Source organism: Cryptomeria japonica, chromosome 3 (genome assembly GCF_030272615.1).
Source record: "Cryptomeria japonica chromosome 3, Sugi_1.0, whole genome shotgun sequence".
Classification (NCBI taxonomy): Eukaryota; Viridiplantae; Streptophyta; class Pinopsida; order Cupressales; family Cupressaceae; genus Cryptomeria; species Cryptomeria japonica.
In genome coordinates this window covers 621,864,342-621,891,091 of record NC_081407.1, presented here as the reverse complement: position 1 = coordinate 621,891,091, position 26,750 = coordinate 621,864,342, and the positions used below count along the sequence as shown (strand labels likewise).

The window sequence follows — 26,750 nt, the reverse complement described above, 5'->3', positions numbered from 1 at the left end:
AAGGGGTTCTGCAACCTTCAGGCTATCATATTAGTAGCTCAGACCCATCTTGATGATATTACTCGCTTGATTTGGGATAAAGGCACGAATACAAAGTTGAATAGACTGGAGTCCTTAGCCATTAGGAAAGTAGAGGAATGGGAGCTTTGTGAAGATATTTTCTAGAAGAAAAAGTTTCGTATTGACTAGCTTCAGGAGGGGGATAGGAATACGATCTCCTTCCATAAATGTGTGAAGGATCAAAGGAATTCTAATCTTATTTCATCCCTTGTGTCATCAGAAGGTGTCCACTTATCTTAAAAAGAAGATATTTCCCATGAGGCTCTGCGGTATTTTACTACCTTGTATAATGAGGATACCCCCCCAATATGGGGGGAGGAAGCTATAATTTTAGATTGCATCCCATTATTAGTTTCCCAAGAGATGAATGAGACCCTTATTCGGCCTATTTCTCTTCAAGAGTTGGAAGATGTGGCGTTTCATATGAATAAAGGGAAGGCCCCAGGCCCTGATGGTTTCCCTATTGATTTTTTTCAGGAATTTTGGGAAATAATCAAGCTTGATCTCCTAGAAGTTGTTCAAGAATGTCATAGAAATAAATAGATGTTGCAGGCTTTGAATGCTACCTTTCTCATCTTTATCCCAAAGAAAGATGGGGCTAATAAGGTAGATAAATTATGGATGGAGTTGTGATTGTTGCGGAAAATATTCATTCTATGACAACTTCTAAGAAAAAGGCCATGTTTATCAAGTTGGATATGGAAAAAGCCTATGATAGGGTGAAGTGGACCTTTTTGCAAAGGGTTTTGTTACCTTTTAGATATGCCAATGAATGGGTTGACTAGGTCATGAGTTATGTATCTTCCCCCTCTCTTTTTGTTCTCATTAATGAAGTTCCTTCAGATATATTCAGTGCTTCTAGGGGTCTTCACCAAGGAGATCCTTTGTCTCTATATTTGTTTATCATTTTGGCTGAAGGGTTTGGAAGATTTATTAGATCTCAAGTCCAACAAGGTTTTATTCAGGGTTAGGAATGGGGTGATCATTTTTATCCTTCTTCGCATCTCCAATTTGTAGATGACACCGCTCTGATGGGTGTTTCTAGGATCACTGGGGCAGTTAATATCGTAACAACTCTGGACATTTATTTGGCGGCTTTGGGACAAAGAATTAATGAAATCAAGTATTCCATATACTTTTTTAATACTGTGAGGCTTATCCAAAGCAATATTACTCATATTCTGATATTTCAGATTGGTTCCCTCCCCTTGGTTTATTTGGGGATTCCCCTTGGTTTAGGTCCTCAACAAAAGGAGATGTGGCGGGATATTTTGGAAAAACTTTGCAAGAAGGTTTGTCACTGGACCTACCAGTGGCTCTCTTTTTCTAACAGAGTGAATCTTTTGAAAGCAAAGGTGCAAGCCCTCCCTCTTTATAGATTTTTTGTGCAAGTGGCCCCTTCTGGATTGATTAAGGAATTTGATGCTCTTTCACATTAATTTCTCTAGTCTGGTAATTTACTATTGGCTAAATGGAGCCTGGTTAGGTGGGACTTAGTGTGTAGACCAAAGCATGAGGGGGTCTTAGGAATCTATCTTGCTGCGATGAATAATCACATTTTAGTGGCTAAATTATAATGGAGGTGGTGTACTTGTTAGGATCAGAGTTGGGCAATAATTTTACTGCATAAGTACTTGCGGGGAGTCTATGGTAGTGAAGTGCCTCAATACCCTCTGGAGGGGAAGGGATCCATGATTTGGGACAGTCTTAAGAGAGAGAAAGATTATCAAGGATGGCCTCTTTTGGTTATGTAAAGGGGGTCAGATGCATTATTCTAGTTTGACTTGTGGGATGGTCATCCTCTGATTGTGACTCAGTTCACACATCTTCAACCCCTTTGCAATGCCTTTGTTGAGGCTGGATGGTGTAAGGTGCAAGATTTTAAGAAGGTTAAACATCATAGTCAAATGGAGATTTTTTGCTGGAAAGATCCCCACGAATGGTCAGTGGGTGGGTTTGAAGAGGATTATCAGGAGCTTGTTGGAATCCTTGTTGGAAAATTTTATAGCTCCCTTTTGGAGAGTGATACTTTAGTTTGCGGTCTTGATCCGAAGGGAAAAATTTTGGTTTCTTCAAGCTACCTAGAGTTAGATAGAAAATTATATGGCAGAATGGGTATCAACTGGTGGAAGCAGCTTTGGAATAGATACTCATGGCCTAAGTGCAATTTTTTTTTCTAGTCGGTGGCCCAAAATAAGTGTTTAACCTGTGATAATATGAGTAAACATGGATTTTAGGGGCCTTCAATCTGCTTTATTTGTAAGAACAATGTTGAGAATGTGTCTCACTTGTTCTTCCAATGCCCCTACACTAGGGAGATTTGGCATCTCTGGTGGAGGGTTTGGAATCATGCTTGTGTTCATGCTACTTCTTTGGTGGAGTTTTGGGATAGCCTAGGAAGACCTCCAACTCAAACACCTTTTCTTCAGATTGCTCGGTTATTGGCCCCTCTTTCATCATTTGTAATCTTTGGTTAGAAAGGAATCAAAGATTCTTTCAGGAGGTGGCTCTGGATGGTGTCTGTTTGTGGCATAAGATTGTTGGTAAACTTGAAGAAAATATGGCAGCCAAGTGTGTTCTTTCAGTAGCGGTGGATGGTGCTAATAGGGATATTTCTAAAAAGATAAATCTTGTTGACAAGGGTTTGAACTCTTATTCTGGCAAGAGATCAAGGAATCCCAAGAAGAAAGTTCATAGGGGGGAAATGGCTTCCTCCTCCTGAAGGAGTTCTGAAAGTAAACATGGAGGGGTCCTCGAGGGGAAATCCAGGACCTGCAAGAATTGGTGGTGTTGGTAGGAGTAATGACAATAAGGTTGTTTTCTTTTTCTCTGCTTTTAAAGGGGTCCATTCTAATAACCTTATGGAGACCCTGGAAATACTCTATGCAATTGAAAAGAGGTATGCTCCTGGTTGGAGAAGGATTGACTATGAATCTGACTCACAGATCATAATTGATATGTTGAGTACTCAAAGTTTAGGGGATATTAATTGGCAGTTAGCCATGGTGGCTAGACAAATTCTAAATTTATGTTTATCCTTGGAGTATATCTCTTTTAGTCACATCCCTCATGAATGGAACAGATTTGCGGATTGGTTGGCCCAATGGGCCATAGAGAACTCTCGGGGGTGGAATGTTGAGGATCGGGGGCTCCTGTCCCCTGAGTATTTTGGCACTCTGGATAAGATGATTGAAGATGACCAAGAGATTTAGTTTGTTTTGGGGAAGGGTCCTTGTGACCTTCTCTTGATGTTTGGTTATCTCTTTTTTTGAGCTTTTTGCCCTATTGTGTATTCTCTGATTTTATTTAATAATTTTTTACTCTTAAAAAGAATAGTAATAATATCAATAAAATAATACTAGTAAAAAATTAATAATATAATACTAACATAATAAGAATATAATAATAATATAATAATAAGAAAAAACTTAATATAATAGGTAGAATGTTTTTAGAATGTAATTAATAACCTAATTCAACCCTAAACCAAATTATTGAACCTTAATGTTATACCAAATTGAACCATATACTTAATAATAATTGAATATTAAACTAAATTGAACACTAAAACTAATCATATAGGCTAAATTGAACCAAACCATAATGTGAACTCTACACCAAATTGAACCCTAAACCTACTGCTAACTTCTTCTTTTTTGTTATTTTGGTCGATAATTAGTATTGTATATTGATTCATCAAAACGAGTTACAAAAGTTTGTATGTAAATAAATTTCAAAGTTCGCCAAAGAGCTATGAATCCAAAAAATTTGCTCCTAACTTCCTTGCCTGCCTATCCATCTTTCGACCCCCTATCTATGAACAATATATGAAACAAAATACAGCCCAATAGTTACAAAAAACGATAGAAGAGTTTCAAAACATATTACAGCTTTCAGTTACTCGCAATCATGATCACCTCTTTTATGTCCTGAGAGGGTGATGCATGTTAACCAGTTTGAGAAGGTCCATCAGTCGTGTGATGATCCGAAGGGAATCCAATCCACAACGTCCTCGCCTTCTTCCTCGATCCTTTTGGCCTTCAACGTCTTCGTCTAGAGGGAGCAGCTTCCAGCACGCCAGGTGAGCGCTCTCTGTAGGGTCCCCACTTCTGCATTTCCCATCGAAGGGACTTTGCTTCCTCACTCTTTAAAAAAAAACTTCACCCCGATCATACCGATTTGTGCATCGATCCTTTGTGCCTCCTTATCACTAGTCGCACTCCATATCAGAAAGGGATGAAGCAGGGGAGTGAACTCACTCACTTGGAGCCACACCCCGTCATTGCAAACAAAACCTTTCATCTCGCGTTCCATGGCCATTAGGGATTCAAAACCACCGCGTCATTCCTATTTAATACAGCTCTCTACCAGCCACCGAATATTCTCTTTCGTTTCCAATTCAAAGCACCAAGCGGCAAAGATAGATGTGATATCTGCATTGCATCTATACCTGAACAAAACTTTCAAGTATTCTTCGCCGAGGACAATCTTGATGTGAGTCAAGAACTCCCTTGAATCAAACCTAGAAATATTAGCCAATCGTTCGTTCGTAATCGCACCCCAGAAATCCATCATCTACTTTGACGTTGTTGAGGAGAAGTTTGCTTCTATTATGGACTGGAGAGAAGTGTATCAACTCACAATGCCATGTGGATTAGTGATTCCACCTATCTATACTAAAGGTCACTTCCTATGGATGCCAGCCCCATCATACGCGTCTCTGTGAGAGAATTAATATCATGCATGTAGAGCTTTAAATCTAGCTCGGCCACCATCTCCAATTTCTACAAGCCCGATGCCATTTATTTGAAAAGACCATTTGAGGTCTAGCTCAAGAGTGTTCGCTAGCCACTTGACCACGCCGCAAGCCGCTTCGTACCTCCCTTGAGCAATGTACAACCCAAGTCTCTTAGAAAAAGAGTTCTTTAATGATCGCACGCTTATCATCATATTTGAGCAAGATACACAATTCGCCAAAATCCTTACGCCACCCACTTTGCAGTAAAGTCGTTGTCCTGTTCCAGGCCTTCTACTCATTTCATGGAGGAAGGCGTTGATCTACGACCCAAATGATTATTAACCCTCTCATTTGAAATCACTGCTAACTAAATTTTTATGATTGAAGACATTCTGCAAATTGAACTCTAATGGTAAACCAAATCAAAACATAATGCTAACATTAATGAACCCTATCCTTAAATCAAACTGTATCCAAATCTTAACAATAGTAATGCTAATAATATTCTACCCTCGACCAAATTTAACGCTAACCCTACACCTAATTCTACCCTAAACTAGATCGAAATCTACTCGTACACTAAAGTAAAATAAACCCTAACCCTAAACCAAACTAGATCCAAATTGTATATCAAATTAAGCCCTAACCCAATACCAAATTGAACCTAAATACTAAACCAAATCAAACCTTAACTCTAACACTAAACCAAATTGAACACTAATCCTAAACCAAATTGAATTGTAACCCCATACCTCAATAAAATTGAATCTTTTAACCCTAATCCTATTGAAATATTGAACCAAATTCCTATGTAAGCTTGATCATAATTGAATATAAACCATATCGAGTGCTACAACTAACCCAGATTAAACCCTAATCATAACACAGCCAAATTAAATCATAAAACCAAACCAAATTGAACCCTTACCGTAACTACACGTTAACCCAAAATCTAAACCAAATTGAACTCTAAACCTAACACTAAGGCAAAATAAACCCTCACCTTAAATCATATTGAATCCTAATAGTAAACTAAATTAAATAACAACTATAAAAGTAATTGAATCATAAACCAAATTAAACCCTAACACTATACCAAATTCAACCCTAATAGTAAACCAAATCAAAACCTAACCCTAACACTAACACTAAACCAAAGTGAACCCTATTCCTAAACCAAACTAAATCCAAATCATAAACCAAATCAAACCTTAAAACTAACTCTAAACCATATTTTACCCTAACCCTAAAATAACATTAAATTGAAACCAAACCCTAACCCTAACCCTAACACTAAAGCAAAAATAATCAGTAACCTTAAACTTGAACATAATTGAACCCTAACCCTAACCCAAAACCTAAATCAAATTGATAACCCTAAAATTAACACTAAACTAAGTTGAACCCTAACCTACGAGTTGAACCTAATTGAATTCTAACCCTAACCCTCACTCGAACCCAAAAATATATTGAACCCTAACCCTAAACCTAAACCTTATTAAAACTTCATTGTCACTGTGATCTAGTTTGTATTATATTAAAATTGAAATTGTATGAAACCATAACCCTAACCCTAATATTAACCAAATTCAACCACAACCTTAAACCTGAACCTAATTGAACCCTAACCCTAACCCCAATCTTAGCCCCAAATCAAATTGAACTCTAACCCTAAAGTTGAACCTTATTATATCTTAACCCTAACCCAAACCCAAACCCGGAATTAATGTTCAACCCTAACCCTAACACTAACAATAACACTAAACCAAATCAAACCCTAAACCTCAAAAAAATAACTTATCTAATCTAAGCTTTATAGTATTTGGATTTCCAAAATCTACTCCCATGTTGGATGAATTTTTAAAGTCAATGTCACTGTGATCTATCTTGATGTGTATTGAAAATGGAACTACATTAAACCCTAAACCTAACCCTACACCTTATTATAAAATTATTAATGAGGGGAAAATTTATTAATACTATATCATTACCGTAACTATTAAATTTAAACTAATATAGTTCCAAATCAAGTTAATACTAAGTTAAAATATATCTATAAGATCTCACCCTAACAGTAAATCCAACTTAACTCTAACCCTAAACCTCTAACTTATTGAACCCTAACATTTATTAAATCACTAACAGGATGAAATCAATTAATACTATCATAAATAGTGATCATAGAACAAACTCAATAATACTATAACTATAATGTTAAAAAATAAATACAAATTATATATTAAATCAATCGTGAATTAAGAAAGTAAACCTAAGCCTTCTCAAGAAATATATTGCAGTTTATATACCCTAACCCTAAATATAAAGAAAAATCTACCCTAAAACAAATTATAGCCCAACCTTAACACTATACCAAATTGATTTTGATGTAATAAAAAACACTATACCAAATTAAACCTTAACTATAAATTAAATTTAACCCTAACCTAAACCTAATTAGACACTAAATAAGAGACTAAAAAAAAGTAAACCCTTGTCCTAACACTAAACCAAATCAAATCCTAAACCATAAAGCCATTATCATCAAGCTTATCCACTTTAAGCTTCAAGTATTTGGCTTTCCAAAAACTATTCCTATATTGTTGGATGATTTTTAGAGTATATAATACTATTGTAATCCTAATATTATTAACATAATACCCTAATTAACAAAATTGAATCCATAACTTAAACAAAATTAAACACTACATCTCACTATAAGTGAACTCGCCCAAATTAAACCCTAGCCCTAACCCTAAACAAAATTAAACCCTAACACTAACCCTAAACCAAAATAATTATAAATACAAATTTATTTTTTTTAATCGGTGAATAGCTGGATAGGCCTGCACTAGTATATTGATAATAAAGGTTTATACATGTTTTGGAGGTGCCCGTGTGCTGTTACTTCCCACCTAAAATGAGGACATAGTGCCACTACCAAAAATGAGAACATATTATATCCTCCTATCATTCTCTGGTCAAGGAAGAACAAAACCTGGGCACAAAGAGAAACCAAACCTCCTACATATACCTAGACTTCATCCTATAACCACTGTATATAGTCTTATATAGTTGCTAATATATCAAGCATGTAAAAGTATAGAGAAATTGGGCAACAAAAAACTATTTGTCAACAAAACAGGAGAAGCGAGGTCACTCACTCTCCGAGGAGCTTGAAATATTTTCATACATCCTCTGAGCGACAATTGCCTGAGCAATTACCGAACATTCCTGGATGCATCCCTCATGTGCCTCCCTTATAGAGATTTCTTCAATGATTTTCATATCATTGGAATCCACAATTCCCATTTGTCGATTCCCTAGTCATTTCCCTCCTCAACCACACCATTTTCATCCACCCCAATGTCCCTATGGCCTTGGAGATCTTCCTCCTTCACAAATTTCCCCAAATCATGTCTCCAGCCTAGCAAGATTGTTTGTCACAAAGAGAAAGAAAGCTAGATTTTGGTTCCTTTTTGCTCGACTGTGGTTGAAGTTTTCTAGCTCCATGGTTTGTACAATTGGAAATTTCCTCACATCCGCACCACCTTCCTGAGCCATATAGTATTGGTGAGACAACAAAATGCGCTTCTTCTCATTGATGTTGTCTGTAACAACATCTATTTCCCCAATAAAAGAATACCAAAAAAGCATTTGGCAAACTTTCTTTGTTCTAGGCTTGCAAATGTCCATTTGTATGCAGAGCACCAAGAACATTGTCGTTATACTCGAGTTTACCCTTTATTTGTGAGCCGCTCACAAGAATTCAACACCTAGAACCTTATTTATTGCATGTAGAATCAAGGGGTTCTTCAACTCCAACACCACGAGCAGGCACTTTTCTATGATTTCTCCCAGGAAAGACATTTGTTGTTTGGTTGCTTCTAAAATAACAAGGGTATCCATCGCTAAGGCTTCCAGAATTCTCAAGACTAAGAGGAGGTGAAATTAGTCTTCATCCATTCTTTCTGCGAATAAAAACCCTATCTTCGAAAAGGCTTCAAGATGAAGTGAATTCCTACCATAATGACCGCAACATCCAAGACGTACCTTATGAAAGGCCTAGTTGTTACCAATCCATCCCATAATCACTCTTCGATGACATGGAAGCCTGACCCTTTGCCATCTAGCAATCGTACCGCCCAAATCTCGAGCCAACGCTTCTTGTAATATTGTTGTATGATTATCTTGTCACTTCGCTTACTTTCCAAATATAGGTTCTCAAACAATGTGACCTCCCTTGTCAAATCCACACCTGTCAGAGCATTTGGGAAATTTTTCCTACATACAATTATTGTCCTAGTGATCATTTCCAAATCCATCAAGCAACACTCCCAACTCATGCTTCAATGTGTAATAAATAAATAAAGTCCTTTTGCTCAACTGCTTGTTTTGCCAACTCATCCGCCATCCCATTTCCCTCCCGAATGATGTGACTAATTTTGAACTCATGAAAACCATTTAGGGTCTCTAAAATGGGAGCAAGCCATCTCTCGAGTTGCCAATTTACCACCCATTTGTTTCTGATTGCTTTGATCACTAGGAGAGAATCTCCCTCTAGGTGTAGTTTTACTGCTCCCAATTTTCTGCCTAGTTCAACCCCTTTCAAGGTTGCTCTGATTTCTGATATATTATTTGTTGTCTTTCCTATGTATTCAGTCAATTTCCCCACGACTAAACCTTGATCATTCTATGCTACACAAGTTGCCCCCGCATGCCCTAGATTGCCCAGAGAAGCCCCGTCAAAATTTATCTTAATCCACCCTTTCTCGGTGACTTGCCAAAATGTGGCATTCTTTTGTTTAACTTTTCTTTTTGTTTGGGCTAGTTTGTGTCCCCTTCGAACCATGAAACCAGAATTTTTTTTCATTAATTCGCTATCCCTATTTTTGAAGACATTGATCTTTTTTTTTGTTTCCTTTTAGCCACTTCATTTACAAGTTCCATGATTGAGGCTTCTATTTTTGTCACTAGCACTTCCCTTGCCATTATCTGATCCTTGAAAATCCTTATGTTCCTTTCCTTCCAAAGTTCCCAAACTAGTGTTGATGGAAGCACCTATCATATACTATTGAGCATTCCCTTCTACATGCATCTAGGCTATGAGGTGAACCACTCCTTTAGTCTCAATGGTTCCAAATTCTAGAAGTCTAATTTACCCAACAGGCTTTTCCAACAGAATTGTGCATATGGGCAAGTCCACAATAGATGATTCATGGTTTCTAGATTGTTCTTGCACAGAGTACATCTGTTGGGCCCGCAGATGCCTATTTTGGCTAATCTATCTTGTGTCAAAATTCTACCCCAAATGGTTAGCCAAGAGAAAACTCCCACTTTGGGAAGTAGATCTTTCCCCCAAATGAGTTTAACTGACCATTGATTGGTGATTTCTACCACTTCCTTAATCTTGTAGCGAAGTTTCACTTTGTACTCCCCATCCTTTGAACCACACCACCTAATTTTGTCATGTTCCTATGAGACTGGAATTTGCAAGCATTTCTTTTTGAGCTTGAGGATCATTAATGTTCTCCAGGGATTTCCAACACCAATTATCAACTCCATTAATCTTGACCACTTCTCCATAATGTCATACCTTGCTCCCCCATACCCTGGTTGTTTCTAATCTGATCTCCCATAGATGAGTATTGATACACAGTTTTGGATGGCCATCCCATGAGTCTTCCCAAAAGGAGGCATAATGACCATTGTAGACTTCCCAAGTGATGTGTTTTGTAACAATATCCCTGCTTTCGTAGATGGAATTCCAAATAGTTGAACCTTTTGGGGGATCTGTTACCCTTAAGATACTAATTGGGTCATCTAAATCTAAGTACATCCTCTTGATAATCTTGATCCATCTCAAGTTAGACTTGGTCATCATCCATGAAAGCTTTGCTCCTAGGGCCAAGTTCATGATATTGAGTTGGCGAACCCCTACCTCATCGGCTTCCCATGGCCTACATACCTTGTCCCAGACCAATAACGCATGTTGTTGGTTCTCATGTGGGCCATTCTAGAAGAATTTCCTCAAAATTTGATTGAGACTATCTTCTACTGATGAAGGCAATTTCATACAATCCATTGAATATATTGGAATTGCAGATAAAACTGCTTTGACCATGAGAAGCCTACCTGCTAATGTAAGCCACTTTCCCTTCCAAAGCTCCATTTTTTTCTTGCAATTCTCTATCAGTCTGTCCCAATAACTCTTTTTGATGATTCCTCCAAATAGAGGAAATCCTAGGAAGGTTTGCCACTTTTAAGCCCAAAATCATAGCAATTTCATGTTGGAGGTCCGGTTGCACATTGAGGAAAAAGACTTCAGACTTGCGCTAGTTTATGGTTTGTCCTGAGGCTCTACTATAGTTGTCTAGCATATATCTGATACTCCTAGATTCTCCCCTTTACACTTCCCCGAATAAGATAGTGTCATCAACAAATTGCTCGTGAGAGACTGGATCAACACTTGGTGTGATCTCTATTCCCCTCTACTTCCCCTCCAACCTGGCATGAGTAATGCTCATACTGAGAGCCTCTACCATAATAATGAAAATATATGGGGACACATGGTCCCCTTTCATAGGGTCCCCTTTCCTTAACCCCATTGACTAGGATAGAGAATTTTGGGGTTTCAATGCATCCTCTCACCCAATCGACCTAGGGGTTACCAAAACTAAATCTAGATATAACTTCTAGCAGGAAACTTTTGTCCACCTAGTCATAGGCTTTTAAAATATCCAACTTGATTATCATACAAGGTTCTCTGAGTTTTCGAGTTGTATGGACTACTTCATCAACAACAACAATACCTTTTGTTATAGATCTTCCTGGAGAAAAGCTACTCTGCTCTTCTAAAATGATCTTGTATATGGCCTTCTTAAGCCTATTTGCAATAACTTTGGTGATGACCTTATAGCAAGTATTGCATAAGGAAATTGGATGTTAGTCACTCATACCTTGGCATATTTTTTCTTGGGAATAAGGGCTACAAACGTTTGATTGACTACTCCAAGGATGGTGGCTTTTTTACTTGGTTCCTCCATAGATTTCTATAATTCTTCCTTGATGATATACCAAAATGTTTGGTAGAAGCAAGCCCGGCCTAGAGGCTTTGTCTAGAGCCATTTGAAAGGTGGCCTTTTCGAGTTCATCCAAAGTAATGGGTTTTATGAGCTCCTTGTTGTCTTCATCTGTTAAGATGCTAGGGATCTAATTAAGGAACTCATCTCTGATTCTTCTCTAGTTTATGTTCTGATTACTCTGGTTTAAAAGGTTTTGAAAATACCTAACCTCTCCATAGCTGATCTCCTCTTTGGAACTAACCACAATCCTGTCTTCTCTGATTAGCTCCAATATTTTGTTTTTGTTTCGGTTGGCTACTGTCGAGTTATGGAAGAACTTTGTGTTTTTGTCCCCCTCTTTAAGCCAAAGTTCCCTTGACTTCTGCCTCCAGAATTGTTCTTCTCTAGCTAAAATTTTTGCTTGCTCTACCTTTAGACTTTGCTCCTTCCTAAATTATTCATCCCTCATGCCGTTAGTAATTACTTCATTCAAAGCCCTCAACTCACTTTCAACCCTCTCACTTTATGTGAATATGTTCTTGAAATGATCTTTATTTCATTCCTTTAATTTAGCTTTAATATATAATACTTTTTTATGGAAAATGAACAGCTTGGAATGGTTTCCAATCCGACATTCCTGTTACCACTAAGCCAGGAGATCATAGAGTGATGGGTCCCTAATCCACATCTTCTCAAATTTGAAGGGGGTCCCTCCAGAGTATGGATCCGTGGCAAAGTATAATTGAATTGGAAAATGATCTAATCCACTATAGGGTAATATTAAGGCTTCTACCTTTCTTGGAACCACTGACCAATCCCCATGAAGGAAGAATCTGTCCAATTTATCTACAATGTAGGTGAAGCCTTGTCATCTATTAGTCCATGTGAATTTTCCATTGCTTGAAAATTCTTCCCTGAGGTGATTAGAATCCACAAATTCCTAAAATTCTTGTTGTGTTATGTTCTTTGACATGATGCCTCCTTGCTTCTCTGAGTTGTTGAGTGTTACATTTGTTGGTGTAAATAATTATTCATGTTGGATATTATTACACCTTACTTAAGTTTACTTAGAAAATGCATTTCATAGTAGTTTGGGTATGAGACACTTGGGTGTTTGTGCCACATTGGGATAGTGTGTGTAGGAGAATTTCCACTTTTTATGGTGTGATCTTGTTATAAATCTATCATATCCACTTATTGTGAGAATACTCTATCTATCATTTAGCCTTGCTTATATATGTAGGCTCATCTATATTGTATGTAACAACAATCATTTTTTATCTATTGATGAGAATACAGTTTATTCGTGTCCTATATTTTGTCTCTCTATTTCTACATTTCATTGAGCTCTTGATCTTGGCAAAATCTCACATGGTGTTAGAGCCATTAGAATGCCATTGGTTTGCCAATTGAGAGAAATTTGGGGTTTTGCATTTTCGAGCTTTCTATTGCAGGTTATTATTGGAGATTGTTGAGTCAAACTTTAGGTCACCATTGGATTGAGGAGGTTTGAAAAAGTTATAATCACCTTTTGTTTCATCCAAATCTGACATCCAAGGCCAAATCTAGAGCCATTTGAAGGTGGAGGGTGGTGACTTGTCCCGGTAGCAATTTGCAATTTTGGAGCATTTTTGGCCAAATTCGTCATTGCCATTACACTCAGAAGGCCCAAATACCCCAAGATCGATTGTCAATTCGTTGAAATCGACCTCCGTTACCCCGAGTTGAAAAAATTTCCCCTCCTAGTTCGCCATATGGACTTGCAGGTACAGGTTTGAATTTTATTTTTTTTTAATCTTTTATGTTTTATTACCTTTTTTTGGAAAATTAAAAATAAAAAAAAATTAAATTTCATTTTAGGGTGTGGGGGGTGATTTATTTTGTCTTTTAAAAATCGAAAACAACAATTGATCGTTTATCTTTTGATAGGAATACAGTTTATTCTTGTCCTATATTTTGTCTCTCTATTTGTACATTTCATCGAGCTCTTGATCTTGGCAAAATCTTTTTCAAATTTTGTTGATGATGATGATTTCACATTTGATGATTCTACACATGATGATCACACTTCTTGTGATGATTCAGATTTTAAGAAGAACTTTGGGTACTTGAACTTGGGGATTCTCGCATATGACCCCGTTCTTGAGTCTTGTGTATAATCTCCTCCTATTGATATCATATCACCTATTGCACATGATGATGCAGATGGTGTGACAGTTTTTCCTTCATGTGATTCAGTGCAGCAGGATATATCATGTCTTCCAGCTTCAGTTTCATGGGATGATTACTTGACAGACATTGCAGGTTTGTTTGTGGAATCCTACATTGTAGATTCGGGAGACATCATTGATGAGCATTGCAGATTTAGGAGACATCATTGATGACATTCATCTTCTCTTTGATGAAGATGACCCTTCTTCGATTGTTGTGAGGGAATACTCTGACCCTCTTGTTTATTCTCTACATGATCATTCTTTCAAGGTTGATATGATTGTGGATTCTTATGTACAATAGTTGGAGGAGGTCTCTTTATGTTTAGAGGAGACATGTGAGTCTTTGGATCATGTTCTACATTCTTCTCCACTAGATCTTGGAGTGCCTTTTTCAGCAGTGTGGAGCAGTTCACCACCTTTGGAGGGGGTATATTTCAGCATCGACATGGGGACACTTGAGAAGTTTTCAGAGATTCCATTCATCATGAGTTTTTTTCCTACATCTTCCCTTCATGATTGGGGAGACTTCATGGATACACCTTTGATTTTGTTTCTTCCTAAGGGGAGGAATATTGTTTGACGTTCATGGAGCAGTTTCTTCATACATCATTGAGCTTCTATCATTGGTGTATATTCTACATTGAGGGGGGGCTTCCTAGCTTCTCTTCTTCTCTCATATGGGGGGGACTTTTTCCTCACATGGGGTTTTGTTCCTCACACACTTCTATGAGAGTTCTCTTGTATAGCTTTCATCTCTCTTTTGGGGGAGGGTTTCTTCCCATTGGGTTTTTCTCTCTTTCCCCACTTTGTGAGAGATTTCATTGCATTGATCTGCATGCATTTTCATTTCTCCATGGATACCTAACATGGCCTTGTAGTCGAGACCCATCTTGCATTTCTTAGTTGCATGTAGACTTAAGTGTATTCCCCTAAGTTGCACTTAAGGGGGGGTGTTGGTGTAAATAATTCTTCATGTTGGATATTATTACACCTTACTTAAGTTTACTTAGGAAATGCATTTCATAGTAGTTTGGGTATGAGACACTTGGGTGTTTGTGACACATTTGGATAATGTGTGTAGGAGAATTTCCACCTTTTATGGTGTGATCTTGTTATTACTCTATCATATCCACTTATTGTGAGAATACTCTATCTATCATTTAGCCTTGCCTATATATGCAGGCTCGTCTACATTGTATGTAACAACAATCATTTTTAATCTATTGATGAGAATGTAGTTTATTCTTGTCCTATATTTTGTCTCTCTATTTGTACATTTCATTGAGCTCGTGATCTTGGCAAAATCTCACAACATTGAAGTCTCCCCCAACAATGATCTTATAATCCCTATTTGTACTGAGCTCCCTGGTAATTTCATACCACATCTCTCTCTTTACAATTGTAGCTATTGGCCCATACACATTGATCACCTTCCAAATTTTGTTGCCCTGGTAACATTGATACTTGACCTTCATCCAGTTATTATGGGCTATCTCAAAAGTGCACCTAACCTTAGTAGGATTCTAGAGAGCACTAATGCCTCCTGAAGCTCCGATTGATTCTACAAAAATACCTTCCCACTATCTCCAAAATTTCATCTTGCTTTCTTGCTCTGCCTTGCTCCACTTTGTCTCATGTAATAAAACTAGATCAACCTTGCAAGTATCAATTTGGCTCTTGAAAAGGCACTATTTGTTGGGGGCATTTAAGCACATAGCATTCCATCTTAAGATCCTCATGGCTCCTTAGAAAGGGGTAACTCCGTCTTGATTCTAATAATTTTTTAAAAGAGATTAGGTTGCCCTTTGCACAAGCAGCCGTAGCCAGTTTGGTCTTATTGGATTGTCAACCCCTTTGCCTATTTGTTCTCAGTTTGGGGGTCTTCAAAAGAGATTGAATTTGCTCGAGGCCTCTTTCCTCCATAACCCCTACCTGGAACTCCTCTCAAAGCTATCATCCACATTTGAATTTGAGTTGGGACCGTCTTCAACCTCAACACTCTTTAATAGAGCCTCAGTATCTTGGATCTCCTCAATCCCTGCCTAGTCTTTCTCAGTACTTCCACAACCCAAGTCTCCCTTATTAGATTGAAGGACAATCTCAGTTAAATACTCTCCTTGACCTAACAATGATATCTTCGGTAGACCTAGGAAGCCTAGCACTCTGGGGTCCATGTTAGCAATCCCAATCTCCTTATTGATTGTGTCATATTTTATCTAGGGTTCATTATTATTGTCTGATCTTGCATGTTCATTGTCTACACTCTCATCCACTACTGCTTGTACTTTGGGATCCGCAATATTGTTTATGTCATCTTTTGTCTGAGATTCTTTGGCATTGTTTGATTATGCTTTCTCAATATCTACACTCTCATCCACTCCTTTTTGCCCTTCTTCTGAACTCATCTTCTCAGGCTAGATCATTTCAATCAATTCCATTTCCATTTCTGATAGCAGAGCCCCGAGCAGAATGTCTATCTTCCTGAAGCTAAAATTCGTTTGAACAAATATGTGGAGATTACTTACACAGACCAAGGAATGGCACCTATCTAAATCATGAGCTACTGACTTGCATTGGGGGCATAAAGTCAGTTTGTCTTCCCTTTGAATCACTTGGGTCCAATTTCCTACTTCAAATAAAAATTCAATCTCTGATGGGAACTCTGCATCTTTTTTTATGCTCACACAAATTATAAAATACACCCCCAACTTCTATTCTTCTAGAGATCTATCTAGATAGAGAAATCTACCTAGTTTCCTTCTGATGCCTCTAACTATCTTATCCCCCCAGAATTCCGAAGGCAGATTATAAAGTCAAAACGATGTTGAGGTTTTCACAGTTGTTTATGTCCAGGGATTGAAACTTGGTCTCCAATCAAAGAGATGCATTTGTGTCCCCTCCATGAAGATGGGGGCGGAGTTCAGCGCCTTCATTGTTTCCTCATTGTAATTATTCTTAACTTAATATAAACATATTGTTAGAGTAATTTTAGGACAATTATCTAATTATTTATTAATAAGGTCCTTTAATTACTTTTTCAATTAAGCCAAACTTAGTTGGTTTTTCATTATCCATAGTTTTCTTTTCTAGTTTTAGTTCTAGATATAGTTGAGCTTAATTTAGCTCCTACTTTGCATTGCTTTAGTTCTCCTAAACTTATAATTAGGGTTTGCACCTAGGGTTTCATTCATCCTTTATAAGGATTCATTCATTCATTGTAATTGTACCTCCAATATTGTATCTCCATTATTTCTTTGTACATCAATATAAAATTCTTTTATTGTTATAGAGCATATTATTTTTGCTTGATATCTTTTGTGTGATAGGTGTTTTGCTTCCAGATTATTCTTTGCTCATGTGGTTGATCATCAACTTCTACACGATATCAAAGCTTAAGATCTGTCAAGCTCTTGTCTACATGCTTGAGATATCTAACCTAGGGTAATTTTTCTCTGCACATTGGGCTCAAATGGAGGTTATCATCGCATCTACAACATTGAAAAACCCTAAGACCGACTGTTGTTTTGTCAAAATTTGAGCAATTGAAATTTTGGGTCAAATTGGTTTAGGACACAAAAATTTAGGCAAAATATTAGGATAGCTAAAAAGTTAGGCACTTTCAAGTACAAAAGTGTTCATTTTTCTTGTTGTGGGGAGGAGGGGAGTAGAATCATCATCTTTCAGATTCTTATATTTCTCTAACCCTATCCTAATGGTTGATCCTTCTATTAAAAAACTCAACACTCATAACTATCATAACTATAAGACTACAATGATTACATTTCTTTAGTATAGGGGTTTATAGTGTTGTCTAGATCAAACCTAGCCCAAGTTGACTAGTGAGTATGAGATCATTCAAAATAGAGTTAAGACAGATCAAGCTATTGGTTTGATTTCCTGCATGTTTAAGACAAGATTCTCCTGTTCCATATTGATTCATGTACCACTATTAGGGCTGTGTGGCTCAAATTTGAGTAAATGTTTGGGGGTATTAATGAGTTTCATGCATTTCAAATTCAGACGGATTTGAAATCATTGACACTTGATTCATTTCCTTCCATTCAAGACTTTTTGGACAAGTTCAAATCGATCTGATTATAGTTACAGGGTTGTAGCAAGCAGATGACTGACAAGGAGTGCATCTTCTTGATTTTGTCCAAGCTTCGAGGCTAATTTTAGTTCTTTTATCATCATTATATTCCACCATGGATGATTTTGGTACTGCATTCACTATGCCTTCATTAGAGGCATTTTGTGCTTGACACGAGAGCAAGCCAAGCTATCACAACTTGATTAAGTTTCTGGTTCCAAATCTCAAGCCTTGGTTGCTAAGACTCCTACATCTATAGGGAATCAAAAGAAGAAGAGGTAGAAGAATATAGGTACATAATCTGCTCCTCCAACTTCAGAATCACATGGACAAGCCTAAGTGTGCTTATTGCACCAAGCCACGACATGATGAGCATCAATGTTATGCAAAGTAGATTGATGAGCTAAAATAACTTCTTCACAAGAATAATATTCAGCCACTTTCATTTAGTACATCCTCTTTCACCACTTCAGGACCAGGATATTTTGGGTCTTCATCTATGACATGTGGTGAAGACAAGATGAAAGGCCATGATCACTTTGCATCGTCACATTCTTAGTCCTCTAGATGACTTCTTGATTAAGGAGCATCGCATCATACAATACCATCAAAGGGAATGTTCTCTTCTTTTGAGCATCATGCATTTCCACAGATATTGATGGGCAATGACACTTACATGAGTGTTAATGAGATTGGTTCTAGTGAGGTTGATGATGGTACATTCAATAATGTTCTTTGTGTCCTTGCATTATGTCCCAACCTTGTTTCCATCTAATCGATTACTCACAATGGGACATACAAGACAATTGAGTTTACCCCTAACTCGATGCTCCTCAAAGATCTACATAGTAGAGAGATGGTTGGAATTGATAGTGTTGATCATGCATCCCAATTGTGTGAGTTCTCACCTTTTTCTCTCATTGAGCATGCATCTAGTCCTATCTCTCATGCATCAAAAGTGGATTAGAAATTAGAGGATAGGTTTGGTCACTTGAACCTATATGTGCTTTAGTCATATGCAATGGCTCCTAAGACATTTTTTTATCCTCCTCCTCCTTCCACTTCTTCAGAGATCAACTTAGTTCAGTAGGTTGATTATTTCTTTTTAGTTTCAACAGAGTGGGATGAGTACTTGCATGATACCGCAAGGTTATTTAATACATCACACACTCTAGACATTGGGGACATGATTGAGGATCATATTCCATTCCTCCTTGATAGCAGTTTGAGATTTTTTGTCATCCAAACTTCAGTACCTTCAAAGGTTGTTAAGCAGGTATCTACACAACAGTTTGGATGTGCTTTAGTTGATTTGGCATATCATGATTCCAAAAAATTTGACAATTGAATAGTTTTCCATGGCACACAATTTGAAAATATTCCTTCCATCTCCTTTCATGGAGTTGTTTCATCCTTGGCCACTTGATTTGTTTCATCCTAAGGGGAGACACATAGTTTGCCACTCTTGGGTCTTCATCAACATATGTCCTCAAGCTTTCATCTTTAACATTGTAGCTTCTCTCTTATGGGGATGATACATCATCTCTTATTCTCTCTCTTATGGGAGGATATTCATTGTACTTCTATGAGTAATTCTATACTTAGGGGGCCACTTGGAGTACTTCATCTTAGTCACATGTAGTAACTTTTTCATTTCATTGCATTTCTCATTTTTTGAGAGGGATTTTTTCCCATGTGCTTTTTCTCCTTTTCTTTGTTTAAAGAGTTCTCATTGGTGTGAGTTACATTGTTTTGCACTGGTTTGTACATGAGTACCTAATTAGACCTAGTTGTTGGGATTTGAATTCATGCATGCATTTTGCATTCATCATTAGCTCTTTAGCTTATCCCTAAGTTAATCTTAAGGAATAGTGATAGAGTAATTTTAGGACAATTATCTAATTATTTATTAATTAATTCCTTTAATTTCTTTTTCACTTAAAATCTAAACTTAGGTGTTTTTTTATTATCTAGAGTTTACTTTTCTAGTTTTGGTTCTAGATGTAGTTGAACTTAATTTAGCTCCTACTTTGCATTGCTTTAGTTCTCCTAATTTTAGCATTCGAGTTTACACCTAAGGTTTCATTAATCCTTTATATAGATTCATTCATTCAATGTAATTGTACCTCCAATATTGTTTTGTGCTTCAATACATAATTTTTTGATTCTTATAGAGCATATTATCTTTGCTTGATATCTTTTGTGTGATAGGTGTTTTGCTTGTAGATGATTCTTGGCTCCTATGGTTGATGATCAACTTTTACACATACCAATTTAATTAAAGAAAATATTAAAAGACAAATTTACTAATTATTAAATGTTATCAATAATAATTTAATATTGTAATTAACCTTAACTCAAGATAAAAATGTCAGTTTAATTAAACAAATGATAAAAGACAAATTCTTAATTATTAGTTCTTAAAGTATACAATACTAATATTTATAATAACATAATATCCTATTTAACATGTTTATATTAAATTTATATTAATCTCTTACATGTTTGGAAGTCGCACTGCTACTAGCATATATATCTTTAATTTTAAGATATATAGTGATGCTCTGCGAAATGGACAAGGTTAGCAAATGACAAACAACACAAGACACAAGAAATCGTTAGTGTTAGTCAATCAAAAACTAATCTAAACAGGCATATCAAAAGAGATACTAAAATCATGTTAATATATCTAACAAATGAAACAAAGATAATAAGGCATCTCCAAATACCTCTTAGCATGCTCTTAGCTCCTTCTCCCTTGTTCCTCTCCTCTCCAAGTTCCAAAATAGTGTAGCTCTCAGCAGCTTTTTGCACTATGGATGCTTATGGAGGATTGAGATTTGGGTATTTTGCTCCAAATGTAAAATGAAAAGCTAAAATACTAGATGCTATTAAAATGATTGATTTTAACCAAAATAACAAGATATTAGTTTGCTATACTAAATGCTCTCTAAAATGCCTATAGGTTAAATGCATACAAGTTTTCAGGATCTGGATTATGAAGAAATGGGCTCTATTTATAGGAAAAATGGAACAAATGGATGGTTGAGATTGAGCAATCTCAACAAGGGTCAGGATTGAATGATTTCAAATCCATGTGAGGGCTTTCAACCCAATCTCAGGATGACAAGTGTCAATGTGAGATAGGTTGAGAGGAGAGGGAATAAGCATTAAATGCTTGACATGACCTTGGGAGTTAAGGTCAAGGTTAGTTGAATGAATAAACTCTTTATTCAAAGAATAAAGCTTTTATCCAATGGATAAACTCTTGTGCAAAAGGCAAGAGGGATAAACATAGTCAAAGCAATAAATGCTTGGGGAGACAAGTTTGAAATAACCATAAATGGTTATGTAAGAGCCATAAATGGTCATGTAAAAGCCATTAGTGGTTTTGGAAGACTTTGGAGGTTAATTTGTTGAACACACAAAGCATTAAATGATTTTCAAAGACTTTTGAAGTCTTTGAGAAGTGACTTCATTTTGCTTAGGAATGTGACAATAATTAGGGGATGGATTAGGTTAATTAGGAAGGGGTTTAGAAGAATCTAGAAGGGGATTTAGGAATGTAATTGGATTTGGTGGGTGAGGGAAAATAGGATTTTATTAAAATAAAAATTCATTTATTTCAATAAATGTGTGCAAGTTGCATTTGTAGGAAAATGCAAGTGGGGGGGATAATGATTTAAATAAATGTTTAATTTAATTTATTTAAAAGAGGAAAAGGGGGATTTAATTAAATAAATAGATTTTATTCATTTAATTGATTGTGAATTTGGTTTAATGAATTAATTAAAATATATTGAATAATTTATTTAATTAATAGGAGAATGTTTGGAGATGAATTAATTAAATATTAATTTAATTAACTGATGGCTAGTGGATTTTTAATCAAATAAATAGTGAATATTTATTTAATTAAGCGTGACAGATTTGTGTAACTACATTTGCCTCTCTTTGAGACGGTGCGGTTTATCGCGTCGTTTCAAAGAAAGAGAAATAGGTGTGAAGAAATGCCCCATAAAATATTTAATTTAATGGGTGGTATGCCCCCTCGAGAGATGGTTCGAAAAATTTTGAAATATCGGGCGATCTCTCGAAAAAGAATGAAAATTGGCAGGGTGTTAGAAGAGAAGAAGTGAGCAATACGAGTGAAAAATAGAAGAAATCGAGGGAAAAATGGAGAAATGGGGGGCTCGGGAAGTTCACGGGGACCACGACGGTCAGCAGGGGGAAGTTATGGTGACAGCGAAGGGTTTAAATGGGGTGAAAGGGATGAAAACAGGATCATTTGTGACCGCAACCAGTGTGAAACCAGAGCTTTTGACAGTGACATTTGGGAGGAGCGAGCAGTAGTCAGGATGCCGGTACCGATTACAGAGCACAGATTTGAGCGAGTCCATCGGTTCCAGCGGCCAGACGACTACGGACCAGCAGTACGCAAATTTGAATTTTTATGCATTTTTTATAGGCTTTTTGCTGAGTCCAATTTGAGTCGGAGCAATAGCGCTGAAACTATGTTTTGGCGCTATTGCCCAATTAACTAGCGCTACTGTGTCGCAATGGCGCTATTGGCCTATTGTTTGAGCGCTTTTGAAATGTTTTAGCGCTATTGTATGAATGTTTAGGTGCTATTGATTAATAAGCGCTATTGAGTGCTTAATTGAGCACTATTGCTCTGAATTAGCGCTACTGTGTGGTTGTTTTAGCATTTTTATAGTTTGAGCGTTGTTGGATAGCTTATTGAGCGCTTTTGTTAGGGGTTGAGCACTATTGTTGATAAAATAGCGCTTTTGTTTTAGGATAAATAGATGCCCCAGTTTGTATGAATAAAAGCTCCTGATGCCTAATGATGGATGGATGGCAATGTGAAGTGAGAGTTGTTTTGAACCATAGCAGCCTGATGAGACTTAGGTCATTTTTAGGATAAATGTCTGTTAAAGTCTAGGTTGCCATGATTGCTTACCTATTGAGACCCGAAGATACTTGATCAAAGTATCTATTGATAGTTTAGGTTTAAACTTAAGAAAGTTTGAAACAAAACAACTGATGATGATTGATGAATGTCCATGTGCAGGAGGATCTAGGCGTGTTGCAGTTACGCGAGAGACATCCGACGACACAGGGGTTGCGGGATCGACTGACAAAGGCGGAGATTGATTGTATTGCTGTGACTGGATTGTATGAAGTGATGCACATGCCCGTGATTCGGATGAATCACGGATTGATTACAACATTAGCAGAACGGTGGCACAGCGAGACGTGCACCTTCCATCTGGCACAGGGGGAGATGACAGTGACCCTGGAGGATGTGTGGCGCATCCTACGGATTTCGATTTGGGGGGAGCTAGTCACGTATGACAGATCCTGGGGGACCCTTGCAGTTCAGAGGTTCTTTGATGAGGATGTTTTTATTGATGATGGCTCTATTGCATGGGAGGAGATAGTTGCGTTATATGAGCCTCTACCAGCAGTTCTATCAGGCATCGTGGGAGGACTTCTGTGTCTTGACAGGCGATCACATGGTTTGGCCGTGGGGTGGGGGCAGGTGATCGAGATGATGATTACCGAGGGGACCCGATTTGCGTGGGGGTCGTGCGTGCTAGCACACCTTTACCAGGAGCTTCATGAGGTGGTTTACCGGGGGAGGGGTTCCTTAGCAGTGGGAATGACGCTGCTTCATATTTGGGCCTGGGAGCACCTACCTGTGACTCGACCAGTGAGTCTTAGGTTCCATGCATTAGATCGGTCGTATATGTTTATATATAGCGGCATGATGAGTCAGCCCCACCTAGGGAAGTTAGAGTGGTGGCGGCGAGCATTAGATGATCTAGATGCAGTCATATGGCGACCATACCTGGAGTGCGAGCCATGGGATGATGAGGCAGAGGCACTGCCCTATGTATTTATGACTCGATTCCTCATTGGGAGGACCTCGTACCATGTAGAGAGACAGGTGTCGGGGAGAGTGATGAGGTAGTTTGGACAACAGCAGGGACGGCCTAGTGGATTAGGGGAGTATGCGCGGGTGATTTGGGAGAGGTACGCATGGGGGCCAGTGCTGCCATATGATCAGGCACTGGCAGAGTTTCAGATGCTACAGGCAAGACCGTGGGACATACGACCGAGGGTCGTGGATGTAGGAGTATCAGATGAGTATACATAGTACCGGGCGGCACACCCAATCCTACGGATATCCGATCCAACAGAGCCGATTCCGGATTTTGAGGATGAGAGGGGACGGAGACAGAGGAGGGCAAGAGGTCAAGGACCAAGGGTAGGTGGAGGAGTTGGAGGAGAGGATGGAGATGGAGGAGGAGGAGGAGGAGGAGGTGGTGGGTTGGGGATGCGGATTCAGTGGAGAGGGAGAGGTGGACTGCCACTACGGATAGCACAGAGACCGCTGATACAGGGAGGAGTTCGACTGGGTGGTAGGGGTATGGAGAGGGAGATCTCAATGGACAGAGGGGAGAGAGCTACTGGAGAGGGTGGTACAGGTGAGGCTGCTATGGATACCGGGGAGGGAGCTTCTGGAGATCTTCGAGATCATATGATAGCACATTTGCAGACCCGAGTAGAGGATTTGGAGGCGGAGGTGGCGGCTAGGGATGTGCAGTTATTTGCACGGGAGTCAAAGCTGGCTGTAGTGCTGCAGGAGAGGGATAGTGCAGTGGAGAGATTAGAAGAGCTGCAAGAGAGAGTCCGGGTTGGAGTAGGAGCACAGGGGCCTACAAGGGAGGTGATGAGGGAGATGCGGCGAGCACAAGTGGAGATAGACTACTAGCGGGGTTTATATGAGCAGGAAGTGCCAGCTAGTCAGTGAGCTCTTAGCTATTCTCAGATGCGGCGGGCCAGATCAGAGTGATCACAGAGGGTGCAGAGCGGTGGGGGTGTGATGGGTCCTCTGCGGAGGGAGAGATCAGGGGATGCAGGAGTGAGTGGGGGTTTGATGAGGCCTCCATGGAGAGATGGATCAGGTGGTGCGGGTACCAGTGGGGGGGTAGGTGGCGATGGTGGTACAGCATCTAGCCAAAGTGGCATCTGAGAAAGCATTTTTGCATATATGTATTGTATCATTGTTTATTTTTTTGGACTTTATCTTGGATGGCTCTTGGTAGCCGATTTTGTAGACTTCATTGTACTCTGATAGATGAGATGATATATATGAGGAGATCCCATATTTTGATGATATGCGGTTGATATGTATGGATGTTTATGTAGGGTGATGAGTTATTGTTTAGATGGATATGTGTACATGTATGCATTTGATGAGATGTTTCTTATATGCATGTTTTTATGATGATTTATGATGTTGGATACTAACATATGAATGCAAGTTTATATATGTATGATTTGTTTGATTTTGATGTAATGCTTTATGTATGTAATGCCATGATGATGATGTATGTTTATGATGATTTAGGAACAGGATTTTGATGTTTCCTATTTGTGATATAATGATGAGATAATTTATGCGATGATGTTAATGCAATGGTTGAATGAATGATGTTATGTATGGATATGTATGTAGATGTTTTTAAATGAATGTAATATGGATAAACAAAATGTAAAGTACAAATGTTTATATGATAATGTCTAAATGAATGCATATGTATAATGGATATATAAAATGATATGAACCAATGTTTGGAAACAAATGGATTTATGATTCTAAATGCTTAAATATGATTATGTAAAAATGATAATGTGACGATAATGCAACTCCTGGTTTTAATAACTGCACCTTAATGTAATTAAAAAGAGGATAATGAATGCAATGTGAATGAATCCTAAAAATGAGCATAATAAGATACAATAATGGATGAATGAATGCACCTTTTAACTATAGATAAATGAATGTATGCAATGATAAATGATAAAGGATAATGAAATGATGATGGATAATGGACACTAAATGAATGCATAGCAAATGGCTTAATACAATCAAGGACAATTTGATCCCATGAATGAATCTATTTATTTATGATTCATGCAAATGATTAATGAAAACTAATGTCAAAAATGAACTATATGCAATGTTAAAAAAGGACATGAATGTACTTAATGCAAGATGCAACTAAATGCGATGATGATATGATCATGAGGAATGCAAGGTTTTTGAGACTTTGCATGATGCATTGATGATGTATTAGAGTACTCGGTCGTGATTGTATCCAAGACCAGCTCAATTCTTACATAACTGTTCATATGAACCTTGTTCACTTTTGGCATATAAATCATACATATGAATGAGTGAATGGATGGGTGATATGCAACAAAATGCAAGATATAAACAGATGAGATGAAATGACGATCCATAGTGCTCTATTTTCATCATTGAGCTTTAAAATGTTGGAAGAGAATACAAGCATCTTGACATAATGATTCAAGATGACCTAAGTATTCCTTACATGGATTTTATATAGCAAGTTAATACCAAAGACTTGATATAAGGGTCAAGTCAACCAGAGTATTGCTTGCAGAACAAACAAGGATTATCTTCATTCATGCATGATTTGGATCATCCTCCTTGATCTTAGGCTGATCATATCCTAAGACAAGTGCATACCGTAATAAGAGATAAAACCTTT

General features: G+C 37.8%; 2 protein-coding genes across 2 annotated transcripts in view; one reads left to right on the top strand and one right to left on the bottom strand.

The window, feature by feature from the left end:
- Positions 1 to 2,801: 2,801 nt before the first annotated feature.
- Positions 2,802 to 3,272, top strand: LOC131053828 (uncharacterized). The gene has a single exon (XM_057988475.2). It carries the CDS (start codon positions 2,802 to 2,804, stop codon positions 3,270 to 3,272), a length of 471 nt encoding a protein of 156 aa, XP_057844458.2.
- A 539-nt stretch (positions 3,273 to 3,811) lies between these two features.
- Positions 3,812 to 26,750, bottom strand: part of LOC131053829 (uncharacterized) — a 45,612-nt gene continuing 22,673 nt past the window's right edge. The window contains exon 2 of the mRNA XM_057988476.2: positions 3,812 to 3,874. Within this exon, the coding sequence (XP_057844459.2) occupies positions 3,812 to 3,874 (63 nt within the window). The remainder of the gene's footprint in view (positions 3,875 to 26,750) is intronic.

What these genes read in the sequence shown, in the direction of transcription:
- LOC131053828 (XM_057988475.2), top strand. Translation starts at nt 2,802, where the DNA reads ATGGAGGGGTCCTCGAGGGGAAATCCAGGACCTGCAAGAATTGGTGGT.